General features: G+C 51.3%; 2 protein-coding genes across 9 annotated transcripts in view; both read right to left on the bottom strand.

The window, feature by feature from the left end:
• LOC144938564 (uncharacterized) overlaps positions 1 to 2,340 on the bottom strand; it is a 73,060-nt gene extending 70,720 nt beyond the window's left edge. For all 8 annotated transcript variants that reach the window (XM_078866503.1, XM_078866504.1, XM_078866506.1 and 5 more), the window contains exons 1-2: positions 2,249 to 2,340; positions 1,071 to 1,138 (exon numbers count right to left, since the gene is read on the bottom strand). In XM_078866503.1, coding sequence (XP_078722629.1) covers positions 1,071 to 1,089 — 19 coding nt within the window. In that variant the 5' untranslated portion in view covers positions 1,090 to 1,138; positions 2,249 to 2,340. The remainder of the gene's footprint in view (positions 1 to 1,070; positions 1,139 to 2,248) is intronic.
• Positions 2,341 to 4,386: 2,046 nt separating this feature from the next.
• On the bottom strand, positions 4,387 to 10,392 carry LOC144938569 (uncharacterized). Its single transcript, XM_078866515.1, has 5 exons — positions 9,244 to 10,392; positions 8,147 to 8,208; positions 7,650 to 7,775; positions 7,298 to 7,374; positions 4,387 to 7,177 (listed from the first exon to the last, which is right to left on the bottom strand). The coding sequence occupies exons 1-5, from the start codon at positions 9,329 to 9,331 to the stop codon at positions 7,162 to 7,164; spliced, it is 369 nt and encodes a 122-aa protein (XP_078722641.1). The 5' UTR covers positions 9,332 to 10,392; the 3' UTR covers positions 4,387 to 7,161.
• Positions 10,393 to 25,077: the final 14,685 nt, after the last annotated feature.

Genomic DNA, 25,077 nt, shown 5'->3' with positions numbered 1-25,077 from the left:
TGCTTAGCTTCAGCGATCTGATGAGATGGGGAGCGTTCCGAGCGATTTGGTCACATGCCCGTACACACCAAACTCTTACCAAATAGTGCGTAAACACACATGTATGATATGGTAACTAGGAGGGCATTTCGCAACAGCCATGCACCAAACATGATTCCATCGCCGTGGCATAGAACCCACTCCATTGGGCAGAACCATTGGATAGCAGCCACCCTTGACGAGCTGCCTCCAGCCCCATGTCCGGGATCCCGGTTTCCTCCCATAGATACAATCTCACGCACAGTGTCATTGGTGTCAGCCAAACATCCCGATGTAGCAGGACCCTCCTGAAAGAGAGTCTTCGGACTCAACGTGGCTTTGCAGGGTAAATAACCCATCATTAGTATCGTCACATCCACTCGACACGAGCCCCACTCGCCACCATCACCTCTGTCCACGACGACCTGCAGGAGTTAATTTCTCACTGAAAATGTTCCGGTTCTCTGGCAGATTGGAGGAGAGTGGCACGTAGCCCAGCAGCCGCATCCATCGCGAGAGGTAAACTGGACGCGGTGCGCCGGGTGCCGAAGTACGTTTCTGACTTGGGCAGACCCGGCTGAAGGCAAATCCGTGACCACCTCCAAATAACCACCACGCCGACTCGCCAGGGGACAGCCGCGTGGAGAGGGCTCCGCGCGGTGGCACGAGACCGCGGCGTGCGGAGGACATATTGGGTTGCCCGGCGTGTCAGTTACAGGGGGCAGGCAAACGAGACCATTCACCATCACCTCCGCTCACCACCACCACCACCATCTCCACTCACCACAACCACTTCTCACCACCACCACTCACCACAACCACCTCTCACCACCACCACCACCATCTCCACTCACCACAACCACTTCTCACCACCACCATATCCACTCACCACAACCACTTCTCACCACCACCACTCACCACAACCACTTCTCACCACCACCACCATCTCCACTCACCACAACCACCTCTCACCGCCACCTCCACTCACAACCACCTCTCACCACCGCCACCTCCACTCACAACCACCTCTCACCACCGCCACCTCCACTTACCGCCTCTTCCACGCGCCATCACCTCGTCGAACCTCCTCGTCGTCCCCCGATTCCCAGTCCGGCACGAGCTGCAGCACAAGCACACGGCGCATCACCATCCAGCAGGGAAACCAGCAGCAGCAGCAGCAGCAACAGTGGCACCAATACCAACAGCCGACATTCGCCACGAAGTGACGGTGACGTCTCCACGGCGCCTGTGCCAGGCTAGGTGCACTTTGAGGCCACGTGAAGTGTCGAAGGCTCGCTACTGGCAGGAGGTCACGGGACAGACCCAGCAGGTGCCATGGGTCGGCTGACTGAGATGACCGGCAGATGCACCACCAGCTGTACCCCCTACTGTGCCAGGCTAGGTGCAGGAGGTCACGGAACAGACCCAGCAATGCCATGGGTCGGCTAACTGAGATGACCGGCAGATGCACCACCAGCTGCACCCCCCTACTCTGCCAGGCTAGGTGCAGGAGGTCACGGGACAGACCCAGCAGGTGCCATTAGTCGGCTGACTGAACTGACCGACAGATGTACACCAGCTGTATCCCCCTACTGTGACAATTTGCTGCATTTTATACGCCCAGAGTTCCGCTCGTTGTTGTGAGCGTCGCTCCTCTCTCTGCCCTCCGTGGTTGCTGGAGGGCGACTGCCTCCAACTGCCCAGCAGCAGCAACAACAGCAGCGTCCTTCACGAGCCTCCTCCATCGAGGCACCACCACCACCAACATAAGCAGCACCACCACCACCAAGAACAGTTGCACCAGCAGCAGCTACCCCACCACCACCAACAAGCACCACCAAATACAAAGATCCCCCGTGTAGCCTTAACAGACTGTAGGGGGCAAGTGCTGTTAGCGAGTAGCACCTATGAAGGCCAGCACGGCACACGAGGGGGTGAGTGACCAGCACCACGCCGGGCCGCCTTTGTCTCTCTAGTGGCGATGTTGACAGGTACTCATTTGAGGCCGAGTCGACGTAGGGGAGGCCCAGGACCGGTTCTGATAATCGTCACCGGCGTTGGTCGTGAGCATGAATCGAACTGGGGTCGCCGGGTTCGTAGAGCAGCGTAGCGCTAACCGCTGCACCACCGCTCCGCCCCTACCACCAACACCACCACGAGCAGTAGCAGCACCACCAACAACAATCACAGCGGCACCACCACCACCATCACCGCGCCAGCACAGACAGACCTCTCTCAACGCGGCTCCTCCATTTCGTCCGCTGCGCAGATTCCGCCCGGCGGTGGCGTCGTCCTCCCGGGACTCTGCGCGCGCCACCACTCCGCGGGGGGCAGCGGGGGACGCGGCGGCTCCACTGTGACCCCCCCTCCTCCTCCTGCTGCTGCTGCTCCCCCTGCTGATCCTCCTGCCGCTGCTCCTGCTGCTGCTGCCGCTGCTCCTGCTGCTGCTGCCGCTGCTCCTGCTGCTGCTGCCGCTGCTCCTGCTGCTGCTGCCGCTGCTCCTGCTGCTGCTGCCGCTGCTCCTGCTGCTGCTGCCGCTGCTCCTGCTGCCGCTGCTCCTGCTGCTGCTGCTGAGTGCACGCCGGAGGCGAGGCGGGGGCTGTGATCCCGCGCCGTCGTCACGGCGATGAAGCGGGCGAGTTGCCACGAGGGTAGAACACGAAGCGCCGCCTGCTGCTGCATCGGCGATGTGCGGCCGCCGTGGGAGCGGTGGCGCAGTGGTTAGCTCAGCCCGTTCAGTCCGCTGGGCCACTGATCGTGTAGTTACTACGCCACTGATAATGTAGTCACTACACCACTGATAATGTAGTTACTACGCCACTGATAATGTAGTCACTACGCCACTGATAATGTAGTTACTACGTCACTGATAATGTAGTTACTACGTCACTGATAATGTAATCACTACACCACTGATAATGTAGTTACTACGCCACTGATAATGTAGTCACTACACCACTGATAATGTAGTTACTACGCCACTGATAATGTAGTTACTACGCCACTGATAATGTAGTTACTACGCCACTGATAATGTAGTCACTACGCCACTGATCTGTCTGTTCGCCAGGTGGTGCTGGCAGGGGGGTGTTCCAAACTGATTAACATTCGCCGATGAGAAAGGAGTTCGTCAAACATCCAGGCTTCTTAATCTCACGTGCTTGTTGATCATTGTGTATATACGTACGTGTGTTGAACTTCTTTCGCACCGCACGTAGCCAACCGTGCTCATCGGAGGTACGGGGGGAAGGACAACGAACTAAACACGACAAGCAGTTCCAATGCAATGTGGATCTGTGGCCGACGATGTAGCCCTTTAACTCGGCAACCCATCTCCTTGCAGGCCACCAGCATGTTGGTCCTGTGTCCCAACTCGAATGAATGTGCGCCGACCCCGAGTCACCTGTGACCACGTGACGCAGGTATGCGCTGATGAAAGGGCACCACGGGAGAGCGAAGTAGACGCGTGTGGTGGGAGATGAGCTGTGTGTGTGTGTGGTAGAGTGGGAGATGGGAGGTGTGTGTGTGGGAGAGTGGGAGATGTGTTGTGGGTGGTAGAGTGGAAGATGGGGGGTGTGTGTGTGTGGGAGAGTGGGAGATGAGTTGTGGGTGGTAGAGTGGGAGATGAGTTGTGGGTGGGAGAGTGGGAGATGAGCTGTGGGTGTGATGGAAGAGTGGGAGGTGAGATGTGGGTGGTAGAGTGGGAGATGAGTTGTGGGTGGGAGAGTGGGAGATGAGTTGTGGGTGGTAGAGTGGGAGATGAGTTGTGGGTGGTAGAGTGGGAGATGGGGGGTGTGTGTGCGTGGGAGATGAGCTGTGTGTGTGTGTGGTCGATCCGGAATAGTGGGTGGTGCTGGCAATGGACGATCTTGTCGGGACACCTGGTGGCGTTGCATGCTCGCGTCAAGAGTCGCCACGGTGAATGTCGCTTTCCATGCGGCACAACGAGATGGCGCCACACGGCGCAGGGCCTCTTGGCTACGTACGGTGCGAAAGAAGTTCAACACACGTACTCCACGTACAGCACAGTGGCTGGGAAGGCGAACGCTTTCATCGCCGGTGTTATGGTTCGCAGTTTGTGTGAGCAACTCTTTGATCAGATCAATGTGGCCGGTGTTTTTTTCTCTCGGACAAATCGACTGATGGCAACGGGACTTTGCACTAAAAAAATCGTATCCCTATTGGGTGATGTTTACGCACGCACGGCAGAAGAAGAGGCGGACCGCTCTGAAGAGCTTGAACATCAATTTAACAGCATGCATCACCACTGCTGCGGTAAAATCCCCTCCCCCCCCCCCGTGTTAAGCGTCCGTGGTGTTCACTTGTGAGGTGAGTGTAGGTGGCACGAGACAAAAGACACAGAGCCGGTTGAGCAGAGAAGAGACGTCGATGTGTATAAGCCATCGGGCACACACGTGCCACGGTTTAGAAATCCTCACAAAGGCACTTGAGTCAATGACAAGTGTCTACAGCGGGAGTTACAATGCTGAACATTGGGTTTAAAGTTTTCTCTAAAAATGTAAAAAAAAACACTCCTTTCCGATACAATATATCAAACTTGGTTGTTAAACTTTACGTCGAACGCTGACTTAATGCGATAAACGGATTGCCTTTTATTCTGGATGCTACTCCTACCGACGATTGTAATCACAATTCATGATATTAAATTGCAATGATAAAATTGCAGTTATACACCGTGATACAAAACATTCATCTACTGCTCAGGACAACCTTGTGTCGCGTGATGCACAGCATCGCTCTCGTCCGTAAGATGCGAATACGAATCCAGTTGTCAGCTCTTTTCAAAATCACGGTCTCGGTACAAAAGCTAGCGGCGGACAGACATGGACATCAGAGAGGGCGCGTCTCATTAAATACGTCGTCATCATCATAGCACCGCGACGCGTCTCTGTGCGCTGCTCGGCACGGTGTCCGACGCTTCGCTGCACGTGCTGGGGCCTTCTTCAGGGACTGAATAGCAGCTCCCAGCACGTTTTGCTCCGCGTGGTGCGAAACGTCGGACACCGTGCCGAGCAGCGCGCGGTAGAACCCGACAACGCATCGGATAGGCGTACAACACGACCGATACAATCTACGCATTCAGTAAAAGCATCAACGTCGTAATAATACTTATAATTATGATCTGCTCAGGACTCGTAAAAATAAACATCCATTATTGTAACTTTACAAAGTCAGGCGTAAGAAAGCACGCGCGCGCGCACGCACGCGGATCTATTGAAAACATTGAATTGCTGAAAGACGACGACAACAAACAGCAACGCGTAAATCTGCGGTTACTCGTTCATTTGGCATCTTCACCTCGAGTAGAAAGGCAATGAACAGTCGACGCGTCGAGCCAAAGGTGCTGCGGGTAGGCACGGCGCCCTCACGGGGAATCCCGGCGTGCTGTGTCGCGGCAACTCTGAATACTCCCCTTTGTGCTCCGTTTGGCATTTTAAGCGGATACAAAACACACACACAACTTTGCTCCAGTTTTGGTCTCTGATCATCCTCCTACGACAATGACGCAATGAAGTTACAAACAAACCGCCCGACACTAACTAAAGGACCCGCAGAGCTCCCCTCCCCGCCTCCTCTGCCCGTGACCGCCTCTCGTCACGCAGCCGTCTCCAGCCTCGTCCGTCTACCACCCACAGACGAGACGAGTCGTCGTGGCCAAAGGCGTTGACGCCACCCAGAGCCGCCCCGTGGGGTACGGCGAATCGCGGCGACCGTCCCGGGCCCCGCGCTTTTGGGGGGTTCCGCACTTCGTCATCCCGCCGTCAGATGGTTCTACTCCCGGTTTAGTTTGAAGGCGTGGTGGGGGAGGGGGGTACATGCGAGGTGAATTGCCCCGGGCCCCGTACCCCCCCCGCCCCCCCCCCATCTATGTACGTCTCTCTCTCTATGTATCTCTGTGATATCTGTCTTTACTTATATGTCTGTCTATATGTCTCTGGTTCTGTGTTTTATCTCTCTCTCAAATTTAGCATTCTCAGGAAGAACGTAATCAACCAGGTCGGGTGTTGACTGTTATGTTATCCAACTCTCTGTTGTATCACATTACATTTCTGAGTATACTAGATTTGTGTTTTTATTTCATTTATACCTGATGACGATTGCTTGTGTTGCAATCGAAACGTCGTATGCTAGTGTTTAATATATTATTTTCTCTTTATACGTCACTTTACCGAAAGAACCAAAGAGTGACGACCCTGATGTCACCACACCTCTTCCACCCTCGGCCAGATTCCCGCAGCTGCTGCGCGGGAGACACGCAGCGCCGCGACCTCCAAGACGTGCCCTGACCGTCTCCCACCATCTACCCCGAGGTCTTCTCCCCTCCCCTTGGTCGACAGACTCGTGGAGACCGCTCCAATGCCGGGTCTCGGTCACCGGCCCTCAACCCCAAATCTGCACCCACGTGCCCCACTGCACCGTCGTCTCAGTACCCACTCCACCCCTCACTTCCTCCCATCCAAAATAATAAAAAAAAATCGCCTTTCAAACAATCTCGATGCTTACATTCCCCCATTTGTACGGCCTCATTCATACGCTATGTAAACCCACATTGTAGTGTCTCTCAATCGGCAATAACGTGCCATTCGCCGAGTGAGCTCAGATCTGTTCTGTTCACCAAAGTGGTGTTGCTATCGAGTGCACGAGCAGTGCAGCTGCTGGCACCGGGGCCTTCGTGCCACGGAGGGGCCCAGGCCACTGATCCACCAGCTGCTGCCACCTTCCCAATGACCATTCAGGTCATTCCCAGAATCGCGGGGCTCGCAGATTAAGAACCATTTCCAACGGGCGGCCTTCGAGTCAAAGGTGCTGGTGACTATCGGTTAGTGCCAGAATAAAGGGGCCACTGCAAAGCCATCAGCGTGCCAAAGCGTCTCCTTATAAACCTCACAGCAGCCTCGAAATCCCAGCACGCATCGCTGTGCCGCAGAGTGCACCGCGCTTGGGCAGACGCCAGATCTTCCGACACTTGAGTGGCAAGGCACCGATTCGACGCCTGTCCTCCGGTCTACCGGCTCTCCTTAGTCGCCGGGTCTCGGTTGAAACCCCGTCGCGCCGTCGTCATCCTCACGGGATCGTCACGACACCCAAAGTCACCAAACGTCGCTTGGGGGCGAGTGCCAGCTACAGGCGGTGGAACCTGCGACGCACGGAAGGAAGGGGACGCACGTGAGTGAAGGACAGGCGGCGTGCCTTGCACGGGCAAGTTGCGGAGCCACTGCCGGCGAGGTCCCGTCGCTTTGTTCCAACTCTCGCTCACCTGGTGAGGTGACGGCTGTGGTGGTGAACCTCCATTTCGCAGCTCTTGTAGGTGTTGAGCTCTCGACGGATGGCAGCCTGCACGCGCATCGACGCGAGCACAAGCAATGAGCGGCGGTGGTCGTGGTGGCGGTGACGATGATGGTGGTGGTGGCAGTTTTTGGTGGCAGTGATAGCGACAGTTTCGGTGGTGGCGGTGACGGCGGTGGTGATGTTGGCAGTGGTAGCGGCTCCTGTGGAGTTGGTGGCAGTTTCTGTGGTGGTGGTGGTGGTGGTGGCGATTGATTGTGACGATGATGTGGGCGGCGTTGGTCGTGGCGGTGTCTGCGGTGGCGAGTATTGCCGGTCCGCACCTTGTCGGACGCCGTGAGCCGCGTCCAGGGCTTGTCGGAGCGCCGGTCGTAGTCCTGCACCTCGGTGACCTGCACGGCCTCGCTGAAGCGCAGCGTCCTCTCCCCGTGCAGCGAGCGCGCCGTGGCCTGCGGGGCACACGCGCCGCGTCAGGCCCTGCCGGTGCAGGCCCACTTGGGGGGCTGGAAGCATGAATTATTTTACGTGAATCGTAATTTAATCGCATACAAAAAAAATCATAAACACTTATGTTTTTCTGATAGTAAGTGTGCTGTGGCCGAAAAAGTTCCAGGGATTCGAATCCACATCGTTTGCACGTGAAACTAAGCTTCCCCGTGTCCCGTCAGCTACAGCTCCTCCACACAGCTACACTCAGCCTCCCCGTGTCCCGTCAGCTACAGCTCCTCCACACAGAAGACCCCCCCCCCCCCATGCAACACTCTGTTGGGTGGGGGTCGTTGAGAAGATGCGTGGCTGAGGATGGGTGTTCTCCACCCACCTTCTTTGTTGCCGGCCACGCCATCTCGGGCTTCGTCTCAACTTCACATTTTTCGATCGTCTCTGGAACAGAAGACGACCGGGTCCACGTCGTTACCACCCCGCGGGTTTCACAGCGACACTGAAACATTCGCCACGGGTGAATTATTGGACCGTCTGTGTCAAAGAGCTTCGTCGCTCATCGGATTCCTCCAGTGTAAATGCATATTCTGATTTTGATCAATGAAATCTACACAGAGCCTGATTTGAGTCCGCTCTGTCTAGTTGGACGAGCCGGAAAATATATCCGCACCCGGCACACCACGTCCAGTATACACATCGCTGTGGCTATTAGTCGCACGCCGACTCTGCCAGCGACACAGCAATTTATCAGTAAAGAAGATCCAATATAAGTGATGTTTGAGATTAAAGTTGTGATGCCGCTCAGGAATTTCCCCTCTAGAAACCCAGTCAAATTGATCAGAGGGTTGCCCAAAGCTCGCGATGATGAAATTGAAATGTTCATGACGACTTCCCGTCGGCCTCCATACCGCCAATAAATATTTCCGAGGGGAAAAAACGCGTGTGGTAAATGCGTTCCAAGAATCCATGCGGAAGCATGGTTTTTCTTCCTGGTTTAAAATCCAACTCGCCGTTGTTGTTGTTGTTAATGATGATCTGTGTGTGTGTTCTCCTGTGAGGCAGCGAGCTATACTCGGTGTTTTGATATTGGAACTTTTATAGTTTTGTAGACCATGCCAACATTCAGATAGCGTTCGTATTCAATAAATGTTATTCAAATCGTTACTGTAGGCTAACGGAATACATTAAATACTCTGACAAAAATATAGCCAGCCAGCCAAACATAAAACGAGCTCGACAGCAAAATCATTACATATTCAGGCTGACAACCAAACATTTGGACAGCCAGACAGACAGAGAGACAAAGCAACGAGATTTCCAACCCAGATACCCGGAGACATAGGCAAGCAGGCAGATAGCCACTCAGCCAGATAGAAAGTGCCACAGCCAGCCAGCCAGACAACCAGTGAGACGGAGGGACAACCAGCCAGGCGGCCAGCAATCCAGACTGCCCGCAAGTGAGAAGGAGAGACTCACGGGCGAGGGAGACATTGCTGATCTCGGGGTGAACAGGGCTCGATCCGCGGCGACGTCCAAACAGCACGAAGAAACGCGGCTGCACCATGGCTGGGAGTCGAACCCCTTTAACGTCCAGGCACCGAGGAACCCGGCACGGCAGCGGCTCCAGTCGCCAGGTGAAGCAGCCGCATCCGACGCCCTAACGCGCAGTTCCCTCCACGGCACAAGCACGTGCAGCAGGGAGCTGCGCGGCTGTTGCTGCTGCTGCTACTGCTGCTACTGCAGGAGTGCAGGGGCAAGCGCTCCGTGTTTACTGTGGCCGCTTGGAGTCGTGACTGCCGCTCCGCTCCATGATATTCTAAAATTGTCTTGCGATGTTGACACAAATAAAAACAAATATGGGAGGGGAGGGGGCGGTAAACACAAAAATTGTTCTAGCGGTAGAAATTGATGCGTGGAGGAGTCGGGTTTCTCCAATGTCAATATAACCTCGCGTTTCGTTTCGTGTTGGGAAAGCTGCTGCCAATCAACGGCACCAAAATGTTAATAATCCGAGCACTTGCTGCAGATATTGCAGATGTTGTTGTTTTTTCTCCCACAGTCCACGCCGTCGGCTCAGTTTTCCGACTCATCTGGTGCCCAGATGAGACCCCCCCCCGCAAGCCTCGAGCCTGGCACGCAGATTATACCGCCCCCTGCTTAAACGCACATATTTTCGAACCGCAAACAATGAAATCAAACAATTTGGGAATTCCGCCGAAGCCTTGGATGTTTTTCTCTCTCTTAAAGATGCGCAAATTTTGCGAGTGGCAGGTCGTGATCTGCAAGTGGTGCGCGAGCAGAACGTCTCCCGTTCCAGCCGTGACGTCTTCACAGTCGTAGCAGGCTACTTTGCAGCAGCAGCAGCAGTGCACTTGGCCAAAGCACTGCGGTCGAAAATCCCACGTTTTCGGCTGAATAAAAATAAATGCATACGAGCGAAGGACAACAACAACAGCAGCAGCAACAGCAGAAAAAGCAAAACAACAACACCAACGCTGATAACAGCCAGAGGCGGGCTAAGATCGCGGCGCTAATGAACGCGCGCACGGCAATTAAGAGCGGAGTCGAGGTTGTCACGAGTATGCGAGTCACGACTGGCCAGTAAGAGCCGTAATGGAGGAAGGGTTGTATGGAGAGGGGTGGTGGGAGGTGGTGGTGGTGGGGGGGTATTATATATTTACTCGTGTTAACACCTTCCCGGCGCTGCTGAGCTGGTGACCCGAACGCGAACGCTGTGGGTCACCGACCCAGTGGCGTGTACAGGAGGCAGAGGGCGCAGCACCCGCAATTTCTCGCTCACGCCGCTGCTGGCGGAAGGCCCCTCCACTAGAGGGAGCACGAGAGAGCCCCTCGAGCGGCGGGTTCTTTTGGCGGCCCGCGTCTCCACGCTGGCAAGAGGCCTCGCAAGAAGTGAGAGTCACCCAACGCTTCATCTCACCGCACGCGACCTGCCCCACACAGGCTGGCGTACTGTGGTCAACCCACTTACACTGAGAGGTGGACGGTGGTGCGGGCGGTGGGGGTGGAGGAGGGGGAGATTTAAGAAATTCCCACTGGTGTTTAACTGCCAAGCCGGGAGATAGAATTGAAACAGCGGTACAAGTCCAGAGCGCGGACCATTACCCCATGTCAGCATTGCCTCCAGGTGAGTAACAATGCCATTTGTTTACCTGTCCATGGAAAGCCTCATTGAGTCTCAAGACTCTAATCTTGATTTGAAGCTTTCGTGACTGCAGGAATCCATACACTTTGGTTCTTTCGGTAAAGTCACGTAGGTAGAAAAATAGTAATAATAAATTGAATACAAATAAAATAATACTAATAAAATTAAAATAAAAACCACGACGTTTCGATCGCAACACAAGCTGTCGTCACTTTATTATTATGTTTCTATCTACGTGACTTCACCGAAAGAACCAAAGAACACGTGTTAACATATCACACAGCAGCCATGCTCAACCGTGACAGGTACAACATCGCCCGCCTGCAGGAAGAACTATCTTCATAGTGAGGCCTTCCCAGGTACGTGTACAGCTCTCTGTCCATCCACAGCTGAATGAGCCCCCTCCCCCACACCGTGTCAATCATGGGAGTTATTTGCCCATACTTCACCACGCTGGTCAGTGCAGGTTATGTTGGTGAAGGAGGGTGAACAGGTTAGGGGTGGCTCATACATAATTTTTGCCACTGATGTCAGCCACAGCCAGGAATCTATCTCAGGTGACAACAGTGTCCCAACGCTCTCCGCCTTTGAGTTAAATAATCACGATTAGCCAAGAACAATCCACTACTGGATTAAAACCAATCCAAGATGACTCCATCCACCACAGCCAACGCGATGCACGAGTCTGCAAATTGTAGCCTGTGACGTGGAATATGAGGATCGTTTTAAAAAAAAAAAGACCTTTGTAGGCAATGCCCCATTATCAATTACAAAAAACGAGCTCCTGCCATTTACAGCCGCACGTTATTATGCAGTGTCAAGGATTCCCAGTGGCATTTGCACGCACGAGGTTACACACCAGGCGTGGTTTCGATATTGAGACTCATCAGCACGATGTGGCCCCTTAACCCACTGTCAATTAAGGTCCGGCGATGTCGGGGGGCAGCTAAAGATGCCCCCATGATGAATGGGTCCACAGCCAAACATCCCGATAGAGGGGCGCTCCTGAACGAGAGTCTTGAGGCTCGGTCAGGAAAAATGACGTCGCTACAGCAGGCACACGTCATATGCTGCAGGGTTCAGCACATTTCATAGAGATGCATGTGTGCTATCTTAGTCATTTACATTAAACACTTCATAAGTCACATTATTATTTCTAGATTTGAAGCTTTCGTGACTGCAAGGATTCATATTCTTAGGTTTTTTTCGGTAAAGTCACGTAGGTAAAAAAATAAAATTTATAAAAGTAAAATAAAAATAAAATAATAAATCACGACGTTTCGGAGGCAACACAAGCTTCCGTCTTCAGGTGGAACCGTCACAGCACGATAGCTGTATCAAGTTTTTTAAATTTTCTTTTTATTCATTTAAATGTTTTACCTACGTGACTTTACCGAAAAAACCTAAGAATACACATTATTATTTCATTCTGAATAAAATCAACAACAGCGGTGGTCCAAACGCGCTCTCCACAGCCTGGAACTCCCCTCCCCCAGCATCCCGTGCTGGGGGCTCCCTGCCACTGTTCGAGTCCAGACTCAAGATCTTTCCACTTCTCCCCTGAACCATGGCTGGCTGCCTCTTTCCCTCCCTGTCTCTCTCTGTGTGAAATCCTGTTGCTCAGAGTTTCCGTGCCTCGTCTTGAGATGCGGCCGCTATGCCACTCCACAGTTTTTTGTGGCACTGCTAGCCACGCTTCAATCACATTCGGCACCCAGTCCACACGCTGTTAAGCCTTCAAGATCAGCTGAAATTATAATTTGACCATTTTGTGTGTTGCGTACAAGTAAATGCAGGGTTCATGATTTGCATTGTAAGTAAAAAAAAAAAGTTACGCACTCTAAAGACGGTAATAATAACTTCTTTACCTAGGAAAACTCATGTTCCGCTTCGGGAGGGTTCTGTATTGAAACGTTTGGCCACCACCAGTTACGTTGTGTACGTGCTTAGCTATGAGAGAAAACTGGAGACGCCGAAGGAAAGCCACGCAGAACAGGGGAAGATCACACAACCTCCACTTAGATAGGCGCCCGGGTTGGGAATGTAACCCGAGTGTTTCTTGTTATGAGGAATGAGTGTCACCACGACGCAACCCCTGGCGGAAGAAAAAACAAAAGATGCCGGTGATGGAGGTGAACACCCGAAGGAGCTAGGGGAAGAGGAAGACCAACATCTACCCGGACATCAAACACCGGACGGGATGGAAGACTTCTCAGCTGAGAGACGGAGCGACGCACAGAGCGGAAAAGAGGTGCTGCAAAGGGCCGGCCGCGAGGATGAATATACACTCAGTTTCATTGATTTCAGTTTAATCTCATTGGTATACCCTGTGAGCCATTCGGCTCTTGAATCGGGTGCAACCGCAACCAACCAAAAACAAAAACACGAACAAAAAAACATCTTAAAGTGACTATGCGCAAACAGAAAAACCCAGGAACAAAACAGCAAAATCTTCCAGAAAAAGCACCGTACACCAACGCTGTGTGCAAAAATCTCAGTGAGGTGCAAGTCAAACAACATCGGCGACGGGACGAGAAGGCCTCTCCGCTTGCCTCGCCAGCGAATGTCCATCGCTTGGACGGGCGTCCAGGCCGGGAAGGGGTTAAGCGGTTTGGGATCCTGAGCAGCGGCAGCGCGCGGCACGACTCAAGGGACCGCGGGGAGGGGCAGCGAGACGGTGGGAGCCCCGCTGATGGCATCGCTGACAGCAGCATACTGATAGACACACACAGCAGCATACTGATAGACACACAAAGCAGCATACTGATAGACACACACAGCAGCATACTGATAGACACACACAGCAGCATACTGATAGACACAGACAGCAGCATACTGATAGACACAGACAGCAGCATACTGATAGACACACACAGCAGCATACTGATAGACACACACAGCAGCATACTGATAGACACAGACAGCAGCATACTGATAGACACACGCAGCAGCATACTGATAGACACAGTCAGCAGCATACTGATAGACACACACAGCAGCATACTGATACACACACAGCAGCATACTGATAGACACACACAGCAGCATACTGATAGACACAGACAGCAGCATACTGATAGACACACACAGCAGCATACTGATAGACACAGTCAGCAGCATACTGATAGACACAGACAGCAGCATACTGATAGACACACACAGCAGCATACTGATAGACACAGACAGCAGCATACTGATAGACACACACAGCAGCATACTGATAGACACAGACAGCAGCATACTGATAGATACACACAGCAGCATACTGATAGACACAGTCAGCAGCATACTGATGGACACACGCAGCAGCATACTGATAGACACAGTCAGCAGCATACTGATAGACACACACAGCAGCATACTGATAGACACAGTCAGCAGCATACTGATAGACACAGACAGCAGCATACTGATAGACACACAGCAGCATACTGATAGACACACACAGCAGCATACTGATAGACACAGACAGCAGCATACTGATAGACACACAGCAGCATACTGATAGACACACACAGCAGCATACTGATAGACACACACAGCAGCATACTGATAGACACAGACAGCAGCAAACTGATAGACACACAGCAGCATACTGATAGACACACACAGCAGCATACTGATAGACACACACAGCAGCATACTGATAGACACAGACAGCAGCATACTGATAGACACACACAGCAGCATACTGATAGACACAGTCAGCAGCATACTGATATACACAGACAGCAGCATACTGATAGACACACACAGCAGCATACTGAAAGACACAGACAGCAGCATACTGATAGACACACACAGCAGCATACTGATAGACACAGACAGCAGCATACTGATGGACACACACAGCAGCATACTGATAGACACAGTCAGCAGCATACTGATGGACACACGCAGCAGCATACTGATAGACACAGTCAGCAGCATACTGATAGACACACACAGCAGCATATTGATAGACACAGTCAGCAGCATACTGATAGACACACACAGCAGCATACTGATAGACACACACAGCAGCATCCTGATAGACACACACAGCAGCATACTGATAGACACAGTCAGCAGAATACTGATAGACACACACAGCAGCATACTGATAGACACAGTTAGCAGCATACTGATAGACACAGACAGCAGCATACTGATAGACACACACAGCAGCATACTGATAAGACACACACAGCAGCATACTGATAGTCACAGACAGCAGCATACTGATAGACACAAACAGCAGCATACTGATAGACACACACAGCAGCATACTGATAGACACACACAGCAGCATACTGATAGTCACAGACAGCAGCATACTGATAGACACAAACAGCAGCATACTGATAGACACACACAGCAGCATACTGATAGACACACACAGCAGCATACTGATAGACACACACAGCAGCATACTGATAGACACACACAGCAGCATACTGATAGACACACACAGCAGCATACTGATAGACACAGTCAGCAGCATACTGATAGACACACACAGCAGCATACTGATAGACACAGTCAGCAGCATACTGATAGACACAGACAGCAGCATACTGATCGACACACAGCAGCATACTGATAGACACACACAGCAGCATACTGATAGACACAGACAGCAGCATACTGATAGACACACAGCAGCATACTGATAGACACACACAACAGTATACTGATAGTCACAGTCAGCAGCATACTGATAGACACACACAGCAGCATACTGATAGACACACACAACAGTATACTGATAGTCACAGTCAGCAGCATACTGATAGACACAAACAGCAGCATACTGATAGACACACACAGCAGCATACTGATAGACACAAACAGCAGCATACTGATAGACACACAGCAGCATACTGATAGACACACACAGCAGCATACTGATAGTCACAGTCAGCAGCATACTGATAGACACACACAGCAGCATACTGATAGACACACACAGCAGCATACTGATAGACACACACAGCAGCATACTGATAGACACACACAGCAGCATACTGATAGACACACACAGCAGCATACTGATAGACACACACAGCAGCATACTGATAGACACAGTCAGCAGCATACTGATAGACACACACAGCAGCATACTGATAGACACAGTCAGCAGCATACTGATAGACACACACAGCAGCATACTGATAGACACAGTCAGCAGCATACTGATAGACACACACAGCAGCATACTGATAGACACAGTCAGCAGCATACTGATAGACACACACAGCAGCATACTGATAGTCACAGTCAGCAGCATACTGATAGACACACACAGCAGCATACTGATAGACACACACAGCAGCATACTGATAGACACACACAGCAGCATACTGATAGACACACACAGCAGCATACTGATAGACACACACAGCAGCATACTGATAGACACACACAGCAGCATACTGATAGACACAGTCAGCAGCATACTGATAGACACACACAGCAGCATACTGATAGACACACACAGCAGCATACTGATAGACACAGTCAGCAGCATACTGATAGACACAGTCAGCAGCATACTGATAGACACAGTCAGCAGCATACTGATAGACACAGACAGCAGCATACTGATAGACACACAGCAGCATACTGATAGACACAGTCAGCAGCATACTGATAGACACAGTCAGCAGCATACTGATAGACACACACAGCAGCATACTGATAGACACACACAGCAGCATACTGATAGACACAGTCAGCAGCATACTGATAGACACACACAGCAGCATACTGAAAGACACAGACAGCAGCATACTGATAGACACACACAGCAGCATACTGATAGACACAGACAGCAGCATACTGATGGACACACACAGCAGCATACTGATAGACACAGTCAGCAGCATACTGATGGACACACGCAGCAGCATACTGATAGACACACACAGCAGCATATTGATAGACACAGTCAGCAGCATACTGATAAGACACACACAGCAGCATACTGATAGACACACACAGCAGCATCCTGATAGACACACACAGCAGCATACTGATAGACACAGTCAGCAGAATACTGATAGACACACACAGCAGCATACTGATAGACACAGTTAGCAGCATACTGATAGACACAGACAGCAGCATACTGATAGACACACAGCAGCATACTGATAAGACACACACAGCAGCATACTGATAGACACACACAGCAGCATACTGATAGACACACACAGCAGCATACTGATAGTCACAGTCAGCAGCATACTGATAGACACAAACAGCAGCATACTGATAGACACACACAGCAGCATACTGATAGACACACACAGCAGCATACTGATAGACACACACAGCAGCATACTGATAGACACACACAGCAGCATACTGATAGACACACACAGCAGCATACTGATAGACACAGTCAGCAGCATACTGATAGACACACACAGCAGCATACTGATAGACACAGTCAGCAGCATACTGATAGACACAGACAGCAGCATACTGATCGACACACAGCAGCATACTGATAGACACACACAGCAGCATACTGATAGACACAGACAGCAGCATACTGATAGACACACAGCAGCATACTGATAGACACACACAACAGTATACTGATAGTCACAGTCAGCAGCATACTGATAGACACACACAGCAGCATACTGATAGACACACACAGCAGCATACTGATAGACACAAACAGCAGCATACTGATAGACACACACAGCAGCATACTGATAGACACACACAGCAGCATACTGATAGACACACACAGCAGCATACTGATAGACACACACAGCAGCATACTGATAGACACACACAGCAGCATACTGATAGACACACACAGCAGCATACTGATAGACACACACAGCAGCATACTGATAGACACACACAGCAGCATACTGATAGACACAGTCAGCAGCATACTGATAGACACACACAGCAGCATACTGATAGACACACACAGCAGCATACTGATAGACACAGTCAGCAGCATACTGATAGACACAGTCAGCAGCATACTGATAGACACAGTCAGCAGCATACTGATAGACACACACATCAGCATACTGATAGTCACACACATCAGCATACTGATAGTCACAGTCAGCAGCATACTGATAGACACACACAGCAGCATACTGATAGACACACACAGCAGCATACTGATAGACACACACAGCAGCATACTGATAGACACACACAGCAGCATACTGATAGACACACACAGCAGCATACTGATAGACACACACAGCAGCATACTGATAGACACAGTCAGCAGCATACTGATAGACACACACAGCAGCATACTGATAGACACACACAGCAGCATACTGATAGACACAGTCAGCAGCATACTGATAGACACAGTCAGCAGCATACTGATAGACACAGTCAGCAGCATACTGATAGACACAGACAGCAGCATACTGATAGACACACAGCAGCATACTGATAGACACAGTCAGCAGCATACTGATAGACACAGTCAGCAGCATACTGATAGACACACACAGCAGCATACTGATAGACACACACAGCAGCATACTGATAGACACACTCTGCAGCATACTGATAGACACAGTCAGCAGCATACTGATAGACACACACAGCAGCATACTGATAGACACAGTCAGCAGCATACTGATAGACACACACAGCAGCATACTGATAGACACAGTCAGCAGCATACTGATAGACACACACAGCAGCATACTGATAGACACACACAGCAGCATACTGATAGACACAAACAGCAGCATACTGATAGACACACACAGCAGCATACTGATAGACACACACAGCAGCATATTGATAGACACACACAGCAGCATACTGATAGACACAGTCAGCAACATACTGATAGACACAGTCAGCAGCATACTGATAGACACACACAGCAGCATACTGATAGACACAGTCAGCAGCATACTGATAGACACACACAGCAGCATACTGATAGACACACACAGCAGCATACTGATAGACACAGTCAGCAACATACTGATAGACACACACAGCGACATACTGTTTGGTAAAGTCACGTAGGTAAAACAATCAATAAAATAAAATAAATGAAAACAACTAAATTAAATCACAACGTTTCGGAGGCAACGCAAGCTTGCTTCATCAGGTGTAAAAAAACAAACCCAAACAGTATCAATCCTTGCAGTCACGAAAGCTTCAAATCTAAGAGCAGCATACTGATAGAGACAGACAGCAGCATACTGATAGTACCACACCCATTGCAATGATACCACAGCCAGCAATGCAACAATTGCAATGATGAGGAGCCCATTGATCGCAACGATAACAGCACGCTGATGATCTCCATACTTAACTCAGAGCACATTGAGTGAAAATGACAGAATTGAAGCCAGATAATGTTTATGCAAACGCCATGATGACATTGATTAAAGCGCACGGATTGCAATAATATCTGCGCATTAGCACCAACGTATATCATTATCAGACTGCCAGTAGCACGCCGACTGCATTGCGAGAAGATCATTGCTAACAGCACACTGATGTTCATGCTGAATCACATTGATGTCATCTTAGCGGCACATTGACTGCAGAGATTGGATCGCATTGATAGGATCAAACGGATTGCAGTGATAGACACACACACTTATTGCAGATGATAACAGCACATTGGTTGCGATGCTATGATCACGCTGATCGCATCGCACTCATTGCCATGAGCAGGAGCTCACTGATTGCGGTGATAGTATCGCTCTGATGGCAACGCATTGATTGCAACGCCATAGGAACACGCCGATTGTACTGACAGAATGCATGCAGCCCACTGACCCAGCGTGCCCTGATCGGGAGAGAGCAAGCAGTGAACCTCGGAATATGTTAACGGAGATGTGCGATAACAACATTTGCATGAGCACCTGGTGTACACAAAGACAAAGACCCTCCGTATAGCCTGTAATAGACTGTTGGGGCAAGTGCTGTTAGCGAACACCTACGAAGCCCGGCACGGCACACGAGGGGGTCGGTGGCCAACGCCACGCACGGCCGCCTTTGTCTTCCCAATGGTGATGTTCACAGACCACGACAGGTACTCATTTGAGGCTGAGTCGACCTAGTGGAGGCCCATGACCGATTCAGATAATCGTTACGCTACACGCGTGCACACACACACATGCATGCACGCACGTACGCACGCACGCACACACACGTGCACCTACGCTCACAGCTACCCGTACATGCAAACCCCTTTAATTACTGGCCACGGACGCACGGACAGAATAACAATTTGAATGCAACAGCGGCTGTGCAAGGTGCCAGGTCTGCGTTCATAATAGGCAATCGCAGACTGCGGCACGCAGGCGGGCAGGGCTCTGTGCGCGCTGCACTGCGATGCTGCTGCTGCATTGCAACACTCGCGAGAGGAGGGGGGAGAACGGCGAGTGCTCGGGATTTCCCCGCTCTAAATATAAATCAATAATGAAGCCAACGAGGAACGGGAGAGCCATATTCAGCCTGCAAAGCCCCTTTTTCTCCCCCCTCGTATTCCTTAAATGCGGTCACTGCAGCAGATAACGCCGCGGCATTTGTAAAGACCGTGTATTTGTTTGTTTCATTCTCGCGTGGCACTGCAATGCCACATTTTTGTGGCCGCTTTAATGATGCCACTCATTGTTAATCATTGAATGCAGAGAGGGCCCACTTGGTGGTGGTTGGGGGTGGGGTTTTGGGGGTATGAATGGGCAGTTGCCCCCCCCCCGGACCCCCCCCCCTCTCCACACGATGTTTCGAGATGGCCGCGTTGCAAGTCACAGACCATCTCTAAGGCGTGGTGGGTCTATCCACTGCTGGATGGAGGCCTCCTCCTCCTCCCCAAGGCGCCACTGCCGCTCCCCGCCCCCTCTTGCGATCGATGCCGCGGTGATGTAACGAACCCCTCCCGGCACCTTGCAACACACACGGGCATTTCTCAATACATGTAAAATTGAGGATATTATTAGAACGGGTAATAACTCTAGATGCATAATTTAGTTTTAGATGCGGGCAATATTGTATAGCGGAGACGTAATATGCATGCAATCACCTTTGTTTCCTGAAATGATTAATCTTCTTACGAAATTTGGCTCCGATTATATTTTTCGCTGGGTGCGAATCATTAACGACTGGGATCGAGGAGGAGGAGCAGGAGGGAGTAGCAGGAGGATGCAGGCTGCCTCCCTGTGGTCGAGGCTGACGACGGAGTGGCACTCAAAGTTGCCCCCGGGGTGGCTCAGAGGTCAGAGCGCTGCGCTGACACCGCCGCTCAGAATCCTGGGTTCGAGTCCAGGACCCAGGTTACAGGTTGCAGGTTACAGGTTACAGGTTGCAGGTTACAGGTTGCAGGTTTCAGCTGCCTGGTGGTTAAAGCGGCGTCCCAAGTGCGGCGATTTTATTGTCTCAGCCCCGGTCACACAATGACCACACACACACACACAGTGACCGCACACACGCACACACAGTGACCACACACACACACACAGTGACCACACACACACAAGGACCGCACACAGTGACCGCACACACACACAGTGACCGCACACACACACAGTGACCGCACACACACACACAATGACCTCACACACAATAACCGCACACATGAACACACACACACACAATGACCACACACACACACACAGTGACCGCACACACACACAATGACCACACACACACACACAGTGACCGCACACACACACACACAGTGACCGCACACACACACAATGACCACACACACACACAGTGACCACACACACAGTGACTGCACACACACACACACAATTACCGCACACACACACACACACAAGGCCATCACGTGCGTGTGATTGTGCGCGCCAAACACTGCAGCCCCCCCAGATGGCAGAGCGGGTGGGGGAGACACTGCCCCCTTGCTGTGCTCAGCAGATGCCGCTTGACGGCGCTCCGGTGGTCGCTCTCGTGGAGTTGACGCCACTCGTCCCTCACGGCAAGAAGCCCCTGCGTGCAATTCCTGTCTCGGGTGCTATTCTGTGCGGCGTTTGTATGTTCTCTCCCCCTGTTGTGCACGGGGATTTTTTTTAATCAGCACAGCACTTTGAATGGCATCCTTTGCACGAAAGTGCTGTAGAAATACAGACTTGATTGATTCTAGATTTGAAGCTTTCGTGACTACAAGGATTCATACTCTTAGGTTTTTTCGGTAAAGCCACGTAGGTAAAAATAAAATAAATAATAAGTAATAGAAATGATACTATATTTTATCTCTATTATTATTATTATTTATATTATTTATTATTTTATTTTTTACCTACGTGACTTTACCGAAAAAACCTAAGAACTTGATTGATTGATTAGTATAAATAAATGTTACTGCTATTGTCCGAAAATTAAAAATATTGTTTATTTTTTGTTGGAACCTGCAAACTTGGTCGATCGGGACTACACGCGCAGCGCTCTCCAGCAAACCCTCGGCAGGACCCTCCTGCAAACGAGTCATGTGAACCTCAGCTTTCTTGTTATTCTCGCTGCATGGCCCAATCTTGATCGATCAGAATGATAAAATGAATGAATGTATTATTACTTATTGATATTTAGTGACTTGCTCGCCGTGTTTCTCAATTCTCTACCCCTGGCGTTCGTCTCTGTGCATTGTTTGCTGATGTAACTCGCTGCTGAACCCCCGTGCCCCAGACTGCGAACATATTTGAGAAAAAAGCAAAGAGCTTCAAAGATAATTGGATTCCTCCTCCTTCCACAGTCTAAATAAAGATTCCGATTCTGATTGACGGTGTACACAAGAGCGGTAAGGGTAACACTGCGATGGTTGTTGCTGTTGTTGTTGCTGTGCAGGGCGGGTTATGAACGGCGTTAATAACGCGGCCGGGAGAGCCCAGAGGCCGCCGCAGTGGAAGCTGCTCACAGAGGGGGGAGCAGAATGAATGACTCGATGTCGCAACATGAACACACACACCACACATACGCACCCCACACACACACACCACACAACAACAACCGCCATTCGCCACTAAGTGGCGGTGACGTCACCACGACACTTGTGCCAGGCCATGTGCACCTTGAGGCCACGTGAAGTGTTGAACGCCCGCTGGCAGGAGGTCACGGGGCAGACCCAGGTGCCACGGGTCGACTGACTGAGATGACCGAGATGACTGGCTGATGCACCACCTGTGCCCCCTACCGTACCAACACTCCACACCACACACGCACCACACACCACAAAGACACGTACACACACCACACACACATCCACACGTACACACACACCACACACACACCACACTCACACACCACATACACACACGTACACACACCACACACTCACACGTGCCGCAAGCACTCAGCTTCGTGCGTTATGGGGGGGGATAAATCAATAGTTCCTGAAGCACTGCATTGTGGTCTTCGTCCTCTGTGGTCCTCTTATGGCCCTCTTGTTCCCTCGACAAGAGAACATCGATGCATTCCTCCAGGAACGTTTGATGGGTTTGTTGTTGTTGTTGCAACACGCATGAAGCCGAGCGCTTTGTCGAGTACGCGGTGCTGTGTGTTGCGTGTTGGACGCAAGCGAACCACGTGGACAGAGGGGGGCGGCGCCAACGCAAGAGGCGTCACACATCTGGCTGCCGCCTGACGATGCTGGTTGTAATTACTGGCGAAACGTCGAACTCGGATTGTAAATGTTGTGGATTTTCTCTCCGATCACACCGCTGTGTTTGAACTCGCAACGAATTGGCACGTTCTGTTAACGTGACAACCCTTACGAATTGTCTGTGTTAGGCGGTGGCGGGTTTATCGACACGTTTATATGTTTACGCGATCCAACCCCACAAAACTTCTCGCCGCTGCCTCTCGAGCCGTCAACGGTAAGGTGTTGGCTGACCCCCCGGCACAGGTCAGACGGGGGAGTGGTTAAGCGGCAGCGTAGTAGAGGGCAGTGGCGAGATAGGAGAGAGTGGGTGAGATGCAGAGTGGTGAGGTGTAGAATGGGTGAGAGCGGGTAGTAGGAGAAGCAGAGTGTGTGGTGACAGTGGAAGGCAGTCATAGGAGTGCCTACAACGGGTGCGAGTTTAGGATTAATAAAGTGTAAGCAGGTGACCTGTTACTCCGTGTCAAGACACTGCAATAGGATCGTCTCTGGGCTTTTGCGAGTCACCCACTAAATTTAATATGAACGTGACTGCGAGTTTTACGTGTGTGCTGCTACCACTCATTTAATACATCTATTAATGCCCCATTCATAAATCAACTTGCCAGTCGGTCGAGACAGCGTTGTTATAATTAGCTCCCCTCGCCCCCCCCCCCTTACGGAAACAGATTTATCCAACTGGCTAGCAGAGTCCCCAAGCAGAGAGCACAGGACCCTGTCGTATATCCGAACCGCGGGGAACCGAGGTGTCGGCGAATACGTGAAAAGGTCAGCTTGATGTGAACCTTCACAGAAAACGCCTGGCGCACCGTGCGTGTGCACGAGAGCTTAGTTTGTGGACCTTCCCCCGCACCTCCGATTGGCACGGTTGGCTACGTACGGCGCGAAAAAAGTTCATTGCCTACAGCCGAACCCACCCGGAATGCACCCAATCTCATCACCATGACCGGTTACGATGAACAGTCGTTAAAACGTAGGCATCGTCAGCCATGCTCTACCCACTGTTGGACGAAGGCCTCTCAAAGCCATCGCCATCTCTCCCCAGGTGCCAAGGAGGCAACAATCCATCGAGCTCTCGCAACAGGGCGACGATTCCGACGCTCCGTCTCTCCGCGGCGGTCGCTCTCCCCCAGGCGTCATTGCGAGAGCAAAGCGGGAAAAACCGCAGCGTGACAGGTGGCGACGACTTGGGGAGGACTTCGTACAGCAGTGGGTAGAACAAGGCTGACTAAAGACTATCGCTCGTCATAGCCCCACCGACCCTCCCTGCGGTACTGCCTTTGCTGCGAATTGCGTGTTCCCTGCCGAACCAATCTTCACGGTGAGGCTGCTCTGTCAAGCCTCTAACCGGTTGTCTTTAAAGAGGCTCTCGCATTGTGACCCCCCCCCCCCCGCCGTGTTCCGCCCAACAAGTCTGTATCGCAGCACAAATTAAACGCGTTACAATAAATAAGCGCCTTCTATCGCATTCCAAGGTTATCGCCGATGGAAGAGGACCAAAGTGTCCCTTGATCTATATTTCACG

This window comes from Lampetra fluviatilis, chromosome 22 (assembly GCF_964198595.1).
Source record: "Lampetra fluviatilis chromosome 22, kcLamFluv1.1, whole genome shotgun sequence".
In the NCBI taxonomy this organism is placed as follows: Eukaryota; Metazoa; Chordata; class Hyperoartia; order Petromyzontiformes; family Petromyzontidae; genus Lampetra; species Lampetra fluviatilis.
This window is presented reverse-complemented; position numbering and strand designations above follow the sequence as displayed.

Excerpts from the sequence above, each read along its gene's own strand:
- LOC144938569 (XM_078866515.1), bottom strand. The coding sequence starts at position 9,331 with ATGGTGCAGCCGCGTTTCTTCGTGCTGTTTGGACGTCGCCGCGGATCG. Across the intron at positions 8,209-9,243 it reads CAGCAATGTCTCCCTCGCCC|AGACGATCGAAAAATGTGAA; the intron begins GTGAGTCTCTCC and ends CTTCTGTTCCAG. Across the intron at positions 7,776-8,146 it reads CGTGGCCGGCAACAAAGAAG|GCCACGGCGCGCTCGCTGCA; the intron begins GTGGGTGGAGAA and ends TGTGCCCCGCAG.